The 18,748-nt window shown below is 35.2% G+C and overlaps 1 protein-coding gene across 8 annotated transcripts in view; it reads right to left on the minus strand.

Moving 5' to 3' along the window:
- The window catches only part of LOC121408143 (piezo-type mechanosensitive ion channel component 2-like), a 188,249-nt gene that overhangs the window by 111,635 nt on the left and 57,866 nt on the right, over positions 1 to 18,748 (minus strand). For 7 of the 8 annotated variants that reach the window (XM_041599476.1, XM_041599472.1, XM_041599475.1 and 4 more), the window contains 5 exons: positions 15,423 to 15,434; positions 12,079 to 12,297; positions 6,507 to 6,767; positions 5,814 to 5,952; positions 3,499 to 3,701 (listed from right to left, as the gene is read on the minus strand). In XM_041599476.1, the coding sequence (XP_041455410.1) occupies positions 3,499 to 3,701; positions 5,814 to 5,952; positions 6,507 to 6,767; positions 12,079 to 12,297; positions 15,423 to 15,434 (834 nt within the window). The remainder of the gene's footprint in view (positions 1 to 3,498; positions 3,702 to 5,813; positions 5,953 to 6,506; positions 6,768 to 12,078; positions 12,298 to 15,422; positions 15,435 to 18,748) is intronic. The other variant, XM_041599473.1, reaches the window with a different exon arrangement.

Consider the following 18,748-nt stretch of genomic DNA (forward strand, 5'->3'; position numbering starts at 1 on the left):
GCCGCCGTCGGAAAAGCGGCGCCTATAGTCTCACTCTGCTTCGCAGGTGAGACAAAAACACGATCTCACTTCGCTACAACAATCATGACAATCCACACATCGTGACTGCACTCCAGCTCCTCCATCACTCGATCGTATAGAAATTAGTTTACACTCACGTCCACATATAGAAAGGCAGAAACATGGTGGTGTGTTGCTGCCCTCTGCATTCGGTCATATCATGATCGCTTTATAAAATCCAAAATGGCTGATAGGCAAAAGTCGTTGACTGCTCAAAACAATGTCCGAAATCCCAAAACAGGGAAAAATCTCATTTACCCAAAATATAATGCTAATAATGTGAAAGTTGAGGATGTATTCATGTTTATTATGTTTCTTTAAATAGTTTTTGTACTCGAATCTCTTCAACTGAAATTGATTTTAAAACGTTAGTACAGTGGCAGATACAAATTTTGACCAACGCGAGCATTATTACATTGTTACCGTATTTGCCGGCGTATAGGCCGCACTTTTTTTTGATGAGAAAATGAAGCAAAGTCGGGGTGAGGCCTATACGTGACGATAGTCAAAAGCCGCGTCCAGCGAACGCTGGTGCGTCCAGCGAACGCGTGTGCGTACGTATGGGACTACAGTGACGCTTTCATTGTAATGGTAGTTAAAACAGCGCGTTTATAGGATGAAACAGTAAAAATCTTGACTTATTTAATCAAACATTTTCAGTACCGGTACGTGATATCTTACTTCTCAAATTTAATTCTGCTTAGGTGTAAATTTGTTTCCATAAACGCAGTAGAGCTCAGAGACCGTGCCAGCGATCTGACTCTGTCTGGGGCCGGCAATGTCATGTTTAATACGTTTGCAATGCGCTTTTTGCATGGCTTCCGCGCTCTAGCGCTCGCACCGTATGCGGGGTACTTGCCAATTGCAGGCAGCTTGTTCGCGGCGATCCAATGGTAGACTTTTGTCGACAAAAAGCAATTATTTATGAAATTATGTGGAACATTGATTTAACATGTTTTCATTTCTATCTTCCTTGCAGGAGCCAGGAAGATTAGCAGCACCAGCACCTCGCTCTACATTTTTCAAATTTATTTTTACATCGTCATCGATCGTAATGGAAAATAAAATGAAAATATTTACCTTTTGATCTTTTTTTTTGTTTTGCATCTCCAAGTCTCATCGGCCAATAAATAATAATAAAAACCTACCTTACGATGTGTGCTGTGGTCTGCTGCGGGAAATGGCGGTAGTGGTGATGATCTGATTAGGCTGGTTGGTTGTGAATAATATTTTGGATGAATTATGTGATGATAATGGTGACAATAATGATATAAGTACGATTGTGTCAATGAATTGCTATTTGAAAATGATAATTAAAGTTACAACATTGAGATGAGTGATTTAGATTTAGGCATTCTGGATTATGATGATGATGACGACGAGGATGATAGAGCATGTTTATGTTGACAATAGTAAATGATGATTTATGATGCACGATTTGCGTGCGATAATAATGATGACACGGTGATACACGATGTTTGCATGCAATTTAATATTCTATTGCAGGTGGAAAAATAGCGTAAGTATTAAAAAAAGATATCATGCCGCCTTCAATATTTTCCCGCTCAGGAAGAGATCGAGGGAACATGACAAGGTATGTCATTTGAAATTGCTTTGTGCGTGAATTAATAACGGTCTTTTTCAAGACCACAAACGTCCAAGAAAGAATCAGTGTTCATCTTTATTCATAGGCGGCGGAAGCGGGGGGGGGGGGGCATCCAGGTCCCCAAAAAAATTGAGATGGGGGGGACGATCCCCCCCTAAATTTTTAGTTGATAACCTTTTTTTTTGCTTGTCAATTTTGTTTCCTGCGTCCCCCCTAAATTCTGGTGGACCCCCTTAAAATGTCTCTTCCCCCCTTAAATTTAGGTTGACCTTTTGTTTTTTTTTGCTTGTCAAATTATTTTACATTTGTTACATTGTTACAATTTGAGATGAGTACGATCCCCCCTAAATTGATAACTTTTTTTTTGCTTGTCAATTTTGTTTCCTGCGTCCCCCCCCCTAAATTCTGGTGGACCCCCCTTAAAATGTCTCTTGTCCCCCCCTAAAATTTAGGTTGACATGGCCTTTTTTATTTTTTTATTATTTTTTTTGCTTGTCAAATTATTTTACATTTGTCCATCACAAAATTTCAGGTAGACCCCCTCTAATTTTTTGGGCTTCCGCCGCCAATGTCTTTATTTCACTAGGTCTTTACCTCTCTCTCAGTCTTTATTTCTCTCTCATACGACATCGCCGACTTTAATAAAAACAAACATTGAAACACAGCCCGTGCTTGTGTATTTCGGGGTGTATTTATTCAACTTTATTTGTAAGAAAAGAAGAGTTAATTGAAAGAAATAAAACATTCGCCACGCTTGTTTACCGTCGCAGCGCTTGTTTATCTCCGCCACGCTTGTTTACCTCCGCAGCGCTTGTTTATCTTCGCCGCGCCACGCTTGTTTACCTCCGCAGCTCTCGTACCTCTGCAGCGCTTGATTACCACGGCCGCTTCTTCACGTCGATGGTGGATTATTCTCCTTGCGTCGCCTTCCGAAAAAGATGAAATACGGAAGTAAGTTAGAAGAATTAAAGCATGCGTGTTTATTATTTCCCATTCCGCGGCGATTATTGAACAATTTTCCAACCAAGATTTTGTCCGACTTCGCCGGGAATTCTGTCATGCATTTTTTTTCACAGATGATTCGCAAAATCGGGGGTGCGGCTTATACGCCGCCGCGGCCTTTACGCCGGCAAATACGGTACTCATTACGTATCAATTTTCTATGTAAAATGGAATCGTCTCGGTACTAATTTTTCATGTACACAATGTCTGAGGAAACAGAATTTCCGTTTTCAGACATGCTGAAACGGAATTTAAGATTTTCTGAAATGGAAAAAGCGATTTTTAGAAACGGATGATCACTGTCCCTATGTAACGTTGACCTGAAAATGACCTTTGACCTTACCGTAAAATGCAGGTCCTGTAAATACCTCTATAACCCAAGTTTTGTTTAAAAGTGACTTACGGTTGCAAAGTTATGTGTCATAAGAGAGTCTTGCACGTAAACTTTAACATTTACCTCAAAATGGACTTTGACCTTACCATGTGACCTCCGATTGCAGCATAAAATGCAGCTCCCCAAGTCCATCTACCATCCAAGTTTGGTTGAAAAGTGATTTACGGTTGCAGAGTTATGTGTCATAAGAGAGTCTTGCACATAAACTTTAACGTTGACCTCAAAATGACATTTGACCTTGACATGTGACATGCCATGGACAACGGACGGACAACATTTTTGGATCCTTTAGTCTCGCCTTCACCTCTGGTGGGCGAGACAAAAATGCAATACCACTGAAGGCAGAGGAAAGACAGAAAGTATAAACAAAGTCCTAACTTGAAATGAGCAACAAGAGACTTATCTTCATTTAATTAATCAATGTCAAGGATCTTACCATAAAGATATTAAGCAGTATCAAGAAAAGTAACATATAGATGGTCTTGAAGATATCCACAGTCCCTTGAAGGCTGATGATGAGGAACATGAGACCACATAATAGGATCCAGTACTTGGCAAGTAAAGCATTAAGAGTTTGACCCAAGAATGTCATAGTGACACTGTGGCCACGGTGTAGATGATGTCCATCCACGTCCGTTGCTTTGTAGCAGAAAAGAAAGAATATGACCAAAGAGAATTACATACAATGAATACATCCTCAGTGAGAATCTCTGAGCTCTTCATTTCACAAATAAATGCCACACCTGATCAATATGGAAACAGTTAATCTGCTTGTGCTTTTTATGATCATCATAATTACAGAATTTCAAGTCACTCCATGGCCTGTTTAATAAAGGATTTACAACTGTTGTAACTTTCTTGTTACAGCAACTACCATGGTATCAGGGCTCAGCAGCCAATCACGACCCTCATTGTGATTGACTGCTGAGCCCTGTTACCATGGTAGCTGCCATAATAAAGGCAAATTTACCAGTTGTAACCAGGGAAAAAATTAATTATTTTCTTGGGGGGCTCCATTTTCAATTTTTTGTAAAATCTCGGGGGCTCCATTTCTACCTTTCAGGGGCTACTTTTTGTATTTGGGGGGCTCTTTTCAAATGCTACGTTTTTGTATTTTGAGGAATACCTGTTCACTTATTAATGAATTATTACTTATTGTTTAATATTGTAGGTTTTTTAAAGTTATTTTTTTCATACTTAGAATCTTGGATGTGGGTGTGTTTCTGTGGGTGTGACTGTGAGTTGAACTTGGATATAAATGAATTCAATATCTAATTTCTACTCCATCTATTCTAGTACAATAACCTGTACTCGGCCATGTGATTAAGGCCCACATACCCTAACTTTTCCAGAAGTACTTTGAAAACGCAGATCTCCACGAAAATTGCACTTCTCTATGGGGGAGTCTAAATTTGGTGAGAATGAACTCATTAATACTTAAATATACATGACAATGAAGAAATCATCAAACTTTGTTGGCAGTTTTGAATAATATACCCAAAGTGTAAATTCTGTCTGAAACAGAAAATCACCATCATTAAGGCCTTTACTGAGCGAATTGTCCCCCAGAGCTCTGGCAGAGAGACAGAGCTCAGGCTGGCTAGCTAGCTAGCGCCAATGCGTGAGCCTCCCACCGGCCTTGTAAAATAGATGGAGCTTTGTTTGATGATTTATTGCCTGATATTTACCTTATCCCCTAGAAAAATAAAACAAATGATTTTTAAGTTATAATTAGCAAATACGATAAGTTATTTTGGATGTTACTAGGCCGTTTTGAAAAGCAAAGCCGAATGACAACTCGCCAACACGAGGTTACTAGACTCTTGGATTTATTTCCAGTGTAATTCGAATTATTTCATCACAGAATTGTAGTGGAAAAGTGCATTGTAAATTACACATGGTGGTAGGCATAATGGACCCCTATACATGCAACCGTTTCCCGACCGTTGCGTTGATTTTTTTTTCATAACATTTGTATGGAAAAACATGGTACAGGAAAAGATGCAATTTTGGAATTTGAAACTGTGCTCCTCGCTTTTTCCAAGGCTTGTCCATGATTCTGAGTGCGGATTTTTGATTATATTTAAATGTTAAGTGGAGCTTGAGCATATGGTGCTCGTGGGCCGCTAAGTTGTTATTGCTCGGCAATAATTTCGGGGGCGACATTAAGATTTTATGTCGCCCCGAAAGCATGATTTTGGGTGATTTCGAGGGCGACTTTAGGCATTTCCGGGGCGAATTTGCCCGCCGCCCCGTGTATTTTTTTCGCTGGTTATAACTCTTTATGAAATGGGCTTCAGGGTTATTAAAACATCCTTTGTTTGTGACTATGTCCTTAAATGAGCATACCCTATCCTGAGACAATGTTACTTGAATTGAATTGATTTTTGTTGAAAATGAATAACAATACATTTAAAATGATACATGTGAAATTGACATATGGAGGATGGCCCTACTCAGCAGCAACAATCATGGTGCTGCTGGTCTACCGAGTGGTCCTCAATCATCACCGTAATCACCCCGTAAAGTCCAAGCAATAACCCAAAATATGGTAATATGGTTATACTTCTTTTCAAAGAGCATGTTTTCATTACCAGAAAAATCACCACCACAGAGTCCAAGCAATAACCCAAAATATGGTAATACCTCAACCAAATTTGTGCAAATATGCAGTATCCCAGAATAAACTGCAGTTGCCTTGATGTCATTATAACATGGCAGTTACTTTGAGATGCAGAGAATTTTACTTACACATCACTTCTTCTTCTGGACCAGAGAAAATGACACCAAATGGCTGAAGAACAATGCCTTCATCAACGTTGTGCCTACGTAGCTTCTGCTCCCTCAGGAATTGACGCAATGTCAGCCAGAACATCAAAGTAAATGCCATCTATGTGAAGGAGAGATCAACAAATACCATCATTGTTAGTTCACTGTTTCTTGACTGTATTTCAATGTGCGTATGATAGACATTTTGAATATTTCATTCTAATCCACATTACAAGCTAAAAATTTGAAATAAAATGACACATCCCCCAAGCGATAATAAAATTCTAATCCAGTATATGGATTATAATTTTATTTTATGGATAATTTCTTTTATACGGTACATCAATCATATTCTAGTCATGAAATATATGGGGAAAAATAAAAGATAAGATGCAGCTTTTGCCGTTGATGGTTTATAAATATTGCATTTAAATGCAACTAAAAAAAAATCAGACTTACATCTACCACATGTACACTTCTCATAGAAGTTTTGTTTTGGAGTTGTGATTGATTGCAAGTGCTTGTGAAAAGGGTCCTAGTTTTATTATCCAATAGATTCATATTAAGTACAGCAGGTGTTCAAGATGTTAATACAGGCTTGACCAGGAGCCATCTACCAAATCAAAGTTTAATTAACTGGAATGAACAATAACTACATCAATATTGCTGACTCACCTCCACAAGTAGAGGAATAAAAGGGTACTTGTAATGTCTAAGACCAACTTCTTTGAGATCAATACCGCTGGCCTTCTCAGGTAGGTTAGTCTCAAGACCATAGACGAAGGTGATAATAATGATGGCTTCAGCATAGAAGACCAGGAGGGGTGATGTGTAGAGGCAGCGATTCCTTGTGGTACTGATAGGGACAATCCAGATGAGAAGAGCCCATAGAAGAAGCACAAAGGTGATCCAACTCAAATAGATAATACTCCAGGCCTATGGATAATATAACACATGAAACATCAATTAGAGGTGCTGGGAATCTGTGGCAAAGTAGAAAATTCATATTGTATTTAGCTACAAAAAAGCCTTAAAATCTTATTTCATCTGTAATATTCTTCATCATAGAATTTTGAGGGATAATGCTAACTCACATTCTTAATAAAAAAAAATCAAGTCCTTAAACCAGACAATTCTATTCATCAAGGTTTACAGCAGACTGAGGTAAATTGAGAAGTCTAGAGTTCTTGGTTTTTCAAAATTGATTTGGAGACCATCAAATTCTTCCCTGCTGTTTTTAAACATGTACCGATAAACAGGCTTACCTATTTTTCCAATGTCACTGAATAAACAAATACAAACACTGAACAAACGTACATACATGTGTGTTTAGTTAAATACAGTAACAAGCATAGAAAGATATGACAAAGAGAGTTGTACAAATAAAACACATTGACTATAAACTATAGGACAAGCACAATGATCTAAACCAATATAATTTTTATGGATTTGAGATTGTTTCTGGAATTAAATAAGTATACAAATGTCCATTCAATATATACCAGGATGTCATAATATAAATCCCTTTGGATCATACTAAACTCATGCTCTGTATCTAAATTTGTATGATGTTTCATTTATCATATGCTTCATTCGAACCATTGGGAATTTGGCTCGAAGACTGATATGTAATGCTCAAACACAGATGTAGGCATCTATACCCAATAAAGTGTGGTTAAACAGACTTTTTAATAACCGAGGCCTACACTATTAACTAGTTTATATTATTTAAACTATCAAAACTAAATTTTCTCTGTATAGCTTTTATGATTATGATTTTTAAGAATTAACGAAAAACTAGTCTGGGCATCTTCTTTGAATGACCGTGAGTATTGTTGCGTTATAACATCACACAATGCTTGCAGTTTGGTGATGGTGATGAAAGTCCAACGTGAATGTTGTTTGATCGATACAAATGGTGAAGTTATGCAATTCATTGTTACTTTCAAAAATTGCAAGATATTATACAATATATAATGTCTTTCAAAGATCTAGCCCAAACTGTGGGTAATGCACTCATGCCCCAGACTGTATCCAGTACACTACGCCATACCAGCCACACCGTGCCTGTGGAATAACAATCGACGAATCACACACATTGCTGTGATGGCGTTACCAGGAATTTGTGGATTCTGAAAATTACTGTATCCTGGCAAAAGACGTTTTTTTTTCCTCTTCCAGATTTTGTAGTGGAAACTACATGACTGTATTCATTTGTGCTATAGAAGCCCAATGCAGACAAACTAAATGTGAGGGATATAATCAAGTAGGGCTATGGAACAGTGCACATTGACTTACACAAAGGAGTGTCCCAAGCATTACAGCAACAGGGATGGAGTGACAAGCAATGATTGCTAAGGTAATGCATATATTTTTAAGTCATTACTTAAACATTTTTTTTCCTTTACCATCATCATGACCAGCATAAAAAGGTGCCTCTGTTGTAACTTTTTAGAAAAGGAAATGGATAGACTGACAAATAATAAAACAAACTAAAGGACCAAATCATACAGAGAATAAATCAACCACAATACAATGAAACAAGACAACATATAAAAAAGTAGAATTGATAAGCCTGTGGCCTGTGGCCAGCTTATTCATCAAATACATAAATTTAAATCTTGCACTGAAATGTATCCAAAAAGTTAATTATAGATAACATATCAAAAATGAATTTTAAAAAGTACAAATTCAATTACATTTGTTGTAAATAATGAATACAAACCAAACGTAGCATTCCATGAAGACTAAATTGATAATTTTTATGAAATTAAGCCAAATTCACTTAGAATATCACCCATAGAGACTATAGAGGATTTATTTACATGTAATTATACATGCATTTTGGAGAACATTAATTTTTTTCATAAAATAATGAATTATAAAGAATCTTATAGAATGAGAATAATATACAAGGCAAAAGCGATTTTGTGTCTCGCCCACTTATGAAAATAACCAGAAATATTGTGATTTGCGAGGGCACAGAACAGAATTGTATCAAAACTTCATTGTGAAATGACTGGATGGAATAACGCTTGTCATAAAAGCCTTGCACGTAAACTTTAATGTTGACCTGAAGATGACCTTTGACCTTACCAGCACATGATGTACGTCCCCAAAGTGCATCTACCATCCAAGTTTGGTTGAAAAGTGACTTACGGTTGCGGAGTTAGGTGTCATAGGAGAGTCTTGAATGTAAACTTTAACGTTGACCTGAAAATGACCTTTGACCTTACCATGTGACCTCCGACTGCAGCATAACATGCAGGTCCCCCCAAGTCCATCTACCATCCAAGTTTTGTTGAAAAGTAACTTCCGGTTGCGGAGTCAGGTGTCATACGAAAGTTTTGCATGTAAATTTTAACGTTGACTTGAAAATGACCTTTGATTTTACCATGTGACCTCTGACTGCAGCATAACATGTAGGTCCCCCAAGTCCATTTACCATCTAATTTCGGTTGAAAAGTGACTTACGGTTGTGGAGATATGTGTCATTAGATTTGTGACGGACGGACGACATTTGGATCCCTAAGTGATCTGTATATCTGATATACAGTGCGTATCAAAAAAAAGTTTACACAATTTCGAAAAAAATCCTGAAAAATTATACACTTGTAATATTCTGAAGATTTTTCCACATTTTAACATTGGTACTGATCCATTTAAGCAAATTACAATATAACTGTCGAAAAATATATTTCCACTTGAGTGAGCACCACTTACTTTTGAAAAGTTAGTAAAAAATGATTTGCGCAGAACCTTGAAATAGTTATGCGAATAAAAGTAGTCCTTAATCATGAAGAACATGTGGAATTTAGCTAGTAAAATTCATTTGAAGATATCTTTTACCTTTTTTAACCTGTTTCCTTGCCCAAACCTCTTCGAAGAATACATTGCGACCCACCCCACTCCGAACACACCGAGGCCCTCGTGATGATAATTGTTTTACACTGAGCTGTGATTTAAATGAAATGGCTCAGGTTTGGTTTTTATTTTGTTAATCATTGTCAAGCTTGGGAAAAGTGTGGAGAAACAAGTATTACATGAAAAATAAAATGCAAACCCACTTTAAATGATAAAAATTTAGTGGGAAAATGCTGTATATGTCTGATATAAACTTTTGTTCAGATTCAGTTATGTCCGCAGATCCAGCTGGCACAAAAAGGGTAAAGGTTGTGCTTACATTGTGTTTAAATTTTGTGCTTACATTGTGTTTAAATTTCAATTTGGGTTGCAAAATTGTTCCAAAATGCTTGAATGTATTTATTTTATTTTAATTGACTAAAATTGCAAGGGAAATGTATAAGAAATATTTCGCAGGGTAAATTTGATTTCGCCCTTCCCCCTTGAATCCGTGTGAAAACTAGCATTTCTGCGCAAACAGATTTCTGCGAGCTTTAAAAAAATGGGCAGTGCTCACTCAAGTGTAACATTCTGTCATAACTTTTACTTTCATTGGATAGATGAGACCCAAACCCAAGAATGTATGTGAGAAAATTACACATCTGTTGTATATTTTTTAATTCCCAGGGCTTTTTCAAAGTGTAAACTTTTTTTGATACGCACTGTATATTACTTTTGTTCAAGAGCTGTTGAATGACTGGTGTCATGATAATCACTGTTATAGCTACAGTGGACAACAGTGGTTGAGCCCAACTGTCACAGAAGATTTTGGATCACCACTCACTAGAAAACGCACTTCTTCCATCCACCACTAACTTCAAATTAAAAGTGTTTCAAAACTTAATCCTTAATGCAAAGAGGAATTGGACTTGCATTCATATCCATCTTTAATTTTGTTTTATTTACATAATTTACATTAAATATTTTTATCTATTTTCAATGATTTGTCAATTTCATATTGTTATTAAAATGATGTTCCTTCACTTTGGGCTTTAAGACCACAAACTCAGCCTAAAAATACTTTGTAATTCCATGAAATAGGGACCACCCCTAAAATGGGTCTAGCTAGAACACTGATGATTATCTGTACATGTATCTGTGTATACCATCTACAAACATGAATCTTAAACACATCCAGCCTGAAGAACATCACATTTGTATAATTATAAATCAAAGATACCTTGGGCAGAACAATAATGATAAAAGCATTAAATAGTGATTAAAAAACTAATCATACAAAACAAAAATACAGAACAAAGTTAGGAAGTACTGTATATTAATCACTGACAAACATTAAAAAAAAACATATAAACAAGTTACAACATTACATAGAAACTCATGCACCGCATATCCTTAACAATTCAGAAGAAATCAATAGATTATCAAAATTATTCTTAAGAACATTGAAAAATAAAACTAGATGTGAAAGCACAATACATAATCTCAAGGGTATTTTACGGGGACCAAGGGGGCTTTGCAGGGAATTTATAGTTGATTTACAAGTCAATAAATATATATTTTGTTGATTTCTTACTATGACTTGCATATCCCTTGAATGGCAAGTCCATTCCAGTAAAAAGTTCATTTGAATGAAAAGAGAAAATCAAACTAGTAAAATACTGAAAATCAGATGTAAAATAAGAAAGTTATTACGTTTTAAAGTTTCATTTATTTTCATAAAACAATTATATTCACATCTTGGGCCCTGATGCATAAAATCATTTTTATGCAACAGGGCCCAGGTCTGTCTTCAAATAAGTGAATTGAAGACATACATCACCCACTCACTATTTCTTTTGTATTATATTAAATGAAATATCTTTATTTTTCTTCATTAATGTGAAACTAGGTTGAATCTTCCTGAGATATACGAGACTGCCACTGTTGCAGCCTAATGTAATTCATGAAGATCCTTCCTCATTGTCACATGGCAAAAACTGAAATATTCTAAATTTTGTATAATTACATTAAACAAAAATAGTGAGTGATTAAATCATTGACTCTCTCATTTTCAAATCACTATATTATTATGAACATTTTATGAAAAACAAGTGAAACTTAAGAATGTTATAACTTGCTTATTTCATATGCGATTTTCACTGTAATTTTCAAAATTATGCTCGTTGGACTTTTTTTTATTCAAATCCACTTTTTGCTGGGGTAGACTTACCCTTTAACAGACAAAATGTGAAAACCAATAACAATGATTGCATATCATCACAAAAGAATGATATATGGTGATCTTTATTCTTTGCAATATCCATAAGCTAATCTGAAGGGGAATGTCTTCGCAATAAAGCAACCAAATTTACAAATATTTCAAAGAAACAAGGTGAGAGATTACCATCATAAGTATAAGACCCACGATATAGCTCTGTTTGGTTAGGAACCCAAGTAAGGTAGTGAAGGCACTCATCTTGTGTGCCCCTCTTTCATCCCCACTGGTAGGTGCAGATTCAGCTCCGGTGGTCCCAACTTCACCATCAGTAGCATCCTCTTGGGTCTGCTGAGGGGTGGGGTCCATGGTCTGGTAGGAGGTACCTGCACCTTCTCCAACAAGATGCTGAAAAGGAGAAAAGGATACTGGCTTTAAAATACAGAGCAAGTGCCTCTCACACCTAGGTATTATAGGTAGCATGTGCTGATGCACATGTTGCAAACCATTTCATTATTTAATCCTATTTCTAGACATCACAACTTCACAAGCCACTTTGGGAATAAAAAAAATAAACATTTACCTTAAATGAAGAAAATGAGTGAGGAATAATACTTACATGTACATACAGTACATGTAAGTTCTGTATTAAGAATATATCACATGACATATAATTGTGAAGCCATTTCACCTTTATATCAATTTTGAAAACATAACATTTGACACAATGAACTTTAAAACCACTTTTCCTGAAATATTTTGGGTACTTTCTATCAAAATGTCTTGCAATTTTTATTTTTATCAACTGTGTAACATAAACACAATTTGTTTTAATAAACAAGGCAAAAGCAATTTCGTGTCTCGCCCACTTATGAAAATAACAAGAAATATTGTGATTAGCGAGGGCACGCAAGAGAATTGTATCAAATCTTGATTGTGAAATGACTGGGATGGAATGACACATGTCATAAGAGCCTTGCACGTAAACCTTAATGTTGACCTGAAAATGACCTTTGACCTAACCATGTGACCTCCAACTGCGGTATAACACGCAGGTCCCCCAAGTCCATCTACCATCTAAGTTTGGTTGAAAAGTGACTTACGGTTGCAGAGGTAGGTGTCATAAGAGAGTCTTACATGTAAACTTTAATGTTGACCTGAAATGACCTTTGAATTACCATGTGACCTCTGACTGCAGCATAACATGCACGTCCCCAATGTCTATCTAACATCCAAGTTTGGTGGAAATGCGACTTACGGTTGCCCAGTTAGGTGTCATAAGAGTCTTGCAAGTAAACTTTAACGTTGACCTGAAAACGACTTTGACCTTACCATGTGACCTCTGACTGCAGCATAACATTCAGGCCCCCCCCCCAAGTCCATCTACCATCCAAGTTTGGTAGAAATGCATCTTACAGATGTGGAGTTACGTGTCATAAGCTCGAGTCTTCAATGTAAACTATAACGTTGACCTGAAAATGACCTTACCATGTGATCTCTGACTGCAGCATAACATACAGGTCCCCCAAGTCAATCTACCATCCAAGTTTGGTTGAAAAGCGACTTGCGGTTGTGGAGTAATGTGTCATAAGAGAGTCTTGCATGTAAACTTTAACGTTGACCTGAAAACGACCTTTGACCTTACCATGTGATCTCCGACTGCAGCATAACATACAGGTCCCCCAAGTTCATCTACCATCCAAGTTTGGTTGAAAAGCAACTTACGGTTTTGGAGTTATGTGCCATTACAGGTTTGTGACGGACGCCGGACGGACGACATTTGGATCCCTAAGCCTCGCCTTCACCTCTGGTGGGTGAGACAAAAACCACCTATTTTATTTTTCTGGAACAATGGTAAGCTAAAAGAAATAGACTTGTTTATTCATTAAAGTATTTACAAGTGAAAAAAATATTTAAAAAAATGAGTTTATCACATTTAAATTAAAATTTGTTTTTTTTTTTTTGGGGGGGGGTAAACATCAAGTAACATTTGAAAGATATTTCTTTCTCACTTCCATGTTGACCTTTATTTCCTCCTAATTATTTTTGCACACTTGACTCAACTTACACCAGCTCATGAATGTTCGTTAACACTGCATAAAAAACATACTCAATGACATCATGTTCATTTTTATAATGCATGTATAAAGCAGCAAAGAAAGATGCAAGGTAAATGCAATTAATGAACAAATGCAATATAAATACAGGTAAATGGTAGCTATGTATTAGAATGTATCTGAATTGCAAGCATATATAATTGCATACCTTTCTGAAGTTTTTTGTTCTGATTATGATCTATCAAATGTAACATCTTAAATATGATGAAAGTACTAACAGTACACATGTACATTACAAGCCCTAATTTAAGAAAATTAGGAATCATAATTTCGCACGATCAATGCTTAAGATTTGTGAAAGTGAAATATGCTTTATTCTTTACGGACCGTGACATGTTAACAGTTCATTTGTTGTATTAGTATACAGAAGACATTTGGAACAGCCGGGTGGATAAAGTTTGGAACAGCTTTAGCAAAAAGAAGTTATAAAGCTTGAAACAGCCTAGGGAAAAAAAGAAATGATCAAGTCTGAACAGTCAGTAACTATTTATTGATGGTAATGAAAAGTAGAAATCCTAAAACAAAATTAAAATCTTTTGGTTTACATTTTTCTCCTCAAATTATGTAATATAAATTACATTTATATTCACCAAACCATTTAACAAGTTGTAGAAAAGATACCCAAGATGAAAACATCTTTAAATAGAAGATTACAAATACCAAAAGCAACGTATGTATCCAAATAGTAAGCCTTAATAAATAAACATATTCGAAATAAACTGCAGTTTCTGGACATATCCAAATATTTTAAGATATTATTTGATAATCTAATTGCAGTTACAAAATTATGTAATTAAGAAATACAAAAATAAAAGTTATGCTCTGAAAAAGTTATTAAAATATTTCTAGTTTTTCTAATTCTCGAATTACAAAAGCAGTTTGTGTACTGAAGAAATTACGCTGGGTGAATAAAAATAAAATAATTACTTAATCATACACCAAAAAGCAAATAAATAAATGTCAAATAATAAACAATATGCCAAATACACACATACATGTAAACACATACAAAAGCACGCACACACACACACATTATGGACAAATTAGATCAAAAGAAATGAAATGCAAATATATATCATATACTGGCTTATATATATTTATATATATACATGAATATTCTGCTTCGGCAGAAGGTATGAAATAATCAAAATGGGTTTCGTAAATTCTGTAGATATTAAATCATAGATTTAAAAGGAGCGTAGCTCTCAAAAATGAAAGATAAAGTCACACTCTGAAGGTTGGAAATAGGATTTCACTGGTCAAGCAAGAAAAATGCAGGCAATGAAAGCACAGCAAAACACACATTTTTATGAAAATGAGAAGAGGTGTAAATCAGGCATCATGCATGACTTTAAATTTTGAAAGAAAAGGAGCAAAAGCATTGAGGAAAATATATCAAAAGATGTCTGAACAAACCTCATCTGTCTCCTGTAAAGGGTCAATGGTCAGGTGGATAATGGGTAAATGAAGAAGGAAAATAATTCCGGTAGAAGAAAGCATGGGGTAGATAAAGTAATTATGACGTGATCGCACATTTATCATCACTTATTAATATCTAATACCAGTGGTGAATGGCTTTATGAAGGCATCACACAAGTAAAATACAACATTGTAAGGTTCAAATTTCTGACTAGGTTTGGCAACATTTTGAGCAGTAATCATTAAAATAAAATGATGACCAAAGTATTCATGGCTTAATTTCAGTGAAATTACACTAAAGAAGGACAAAGAAAATCTTGTATTAATGAATGAATAAGCTGAAAAAGAGATGTAAAGCAATACTATTATGGCAGCAATTATAATTTAAGCAAAGAATCAAACCATTTTCTTATTCTTTCAAGAAAATGAGTTCTAAGACAATTATTCAACTGCTACATGATTCATTTCATAAGTAAATAAAGGTACAATCAATTTTATCTATGCTATTTTGAATTTTAAAAATCATTTTAAATTATCAATACTCTAACTACATGACATGCATGTGTAAATGTGATATCTATACCATGAACCCCAAACACAAGTCTACGAGGGTTGGCCGATTTAAATCATGATGATTTAAATCACTTCCTTTGAAACATGTACAAATGTCTGACAATTTTTTTTTGTGGCAGTTTTATTTTTTTTACTCAAAATAAAAAGATTTTATCACATTTATATCATCAAAACATAAATAAATCCTTCATAGAGTAATTGAAATAATATTGAATTGAATTGAATAATATCAGGTTAATCTTGCAAAACCAAAGATGTACATACATATAAGTGGACTTACAAAAAATTTCCCAATATTTTCTTTGTTGATAGTAAAACTGTCAAATCCAAAAGCGTTTTAAGAGGACAGTTTATAAAGAAATCATTCAAATCAACTTTAAATTTTTTTCCCAATCGGTCAGAGCTTTGCAGGTCAATGCTTTGAAATAGTTAAAGAGTTCCAACTTTGTCTCAAAGAACAAAGGAGGTTTAAACAAACAAATAAATGCAGTTTTCTTTAACATATGATCTTCAGTCCTTGGCCTGAAAATAAAAAAAGTTTCTCTTTGGAGAATGTGAGTGGAATTCTTCCAAAGAAACTGATCCTCAATTCATGTTAAGAGCTTTGAATAGGAACACCAACTATGCAGTATGATCTGTACCAAGACAGTTCCTTAACTTGGATTGAACCAGTCAGTATCCTGAGCTCTCTATACCAGAGGATGCAGACACAACAGAAAATGTCGGCATTTCCATGACGTTAATATTTTCTATAAATTCTATTTTGACTTGATTTAATTATGAAATAGAAAGCTGAGAATAATTTTAGTAGTGAAATGTATGATTTTGAAATTCATGTTAGTGCAAAGGATTATATTTTTGGTGTTTGTGCTTTGTTTAAAAAAAAATTGTTTAGAAAATAATGAAAAGTTCTAACAAGTGTATGCCTCTGGCAGTCTCGCCTGCATCACGCAATTCGATATAGCAGCAGTGCTGCCTTTGAAAAAAGCTAATGAATAATTATTCACAGAAGAAAACACTAATATGATAGTAAATTATTATGTCCAATGACCAAAAATGACCTTTGACGTTGTGACTTAAGACATGCACAAAACAATCATTCATACTTGATTACCCTTATGTCGATGTTTCAGGAGCTAGATCCATAAACTTTCTAAGTTATGATGCCAATTCAAAACATACTCCCAATACGGCCAGAGTTCATTGACCTTTAAATGACCTTTGATCTTGGCCATGTTCCTGAAACATGCACAGGGTATTCAGGAATACATTGCAGCTCCTATGTCCAAGTTTCATGAACTAGATCTATAAACTTTTAGTTATGATGATAGTTCCACAAATACCCCCCCAACATTACCAAAGTTTGTTGACCCTAAATGACCTTTGACCTTGGTCACGTGACCTGAAACTTGCACAGGACATTTGAGGATACTTGATTGCTCTTCTGTCCAAGTTTCATGAACTAGATCCATAAAATTTCAAAGTTATGCTGACAATTCTTCAAATACCCCCAACATGGCAAAAGTTCATTGACCCTAAGTGACCTTTGACCTTGGTCATGTGACCTGAAACTCGCACATAATATTCAGGGATACATGGTTGCTCCTATGTCCAAGTTTCACGCACTAGATCCATAAACTTTAAAAGTTATGACAATACCTTAAATAACCCCAAAATGGCCAAAGTTTGTTGACCCTAAATGACCTTTGACCTTGGTCATGTGACCTGAAACTCAGGCAGGATGTTCAGTAATACTTGATTACCCTTATGTCCAAGTTTCATTAACTAGGTCCATATACTTGCTAAGTTATGATGACATTTCAAAAACTTAACCTTGGTTAAGATTTCAATGTTGACGACGCCGACGCCGCTGCCGCCGTCTGAAAAGCAGCGCCTATAGTCTCGCTCTGCTATGCAGGCGAGAAAAAAATCTGATTTAAATCAAATAAATCTATTTTTTTATTAATCAAGAAAATCACAAACCTTGAAGACTTCTCATTCTGGATTTAACAATCTAACACTTCATGCTTATAGCAAGTTGGCACTATAGTCACTGTTAATTATAGCTAAAAAAAATTCAGCATCAAGTAAAAAAAATATTAATATTTCTAACAGCGCATTGTCTGCTTCAGATTTAGAAGGGATTATAGAGTGCGTCCCAGAAAAATGGAAACTGGGATTTCCATGTCTTTATTCTTCAGAGGCATATAATTTATGATATTTCATTTATATATTGATGCCTTCTATGAGATAAACACTTCTTGCATTAATGAACAAGACAAGTTTGAAATTTTAATGTCGAAACCAGGTTGCTCAGAAAAATTGGACAAGACTGGTTCACAGGGTTGGCGATTTTTTTTATTTTTTTAAAAAAATCAAAAAAATCGGATTTATTTGATTTAAATCAGATTTTTTTGATTTAAATCAGATTTTTTTGATTTTTTTGTTTTTTTTAAAGTTCCTTCGAAAAAAAGGGTAATTATCCCCCCCCCCTTACTCTTACAATGACATCAATATTGATGTTATACATTTCACCCCTAATATTGTTCTTAACCACATATTTTGTAATTAAAATCCAGTAAAAAAGGACAATTAAAAATAAATTTGAGGAATCATGTATCTGAACTTAATTCTATCATACATAGGCCTATGAAGGAATATTCCATAGGGAATTCCCAGTGAGTAGAGAAAATTCCCCTCTGGGATTTTTCATTCAAATATTTAAAAAAATCCAAGAGAAAAAATCCCTT

The sequence above is a fragment of the Lytechinus variegatus genome, chromosome 2 (genome assembly GCF_018143015.1).
Source record: "Lytechinus variegatus isolate NC3 chromosome 2, Lvar_3.0, whole genome shotgun sequence".
Lineage (NCBI taxonomy): Eukaryota > Metazoa > Echinodermata > Echinoidea > Temnopleuroida > Toxopneustidae > Lytechinus > Lytechinus variegatus.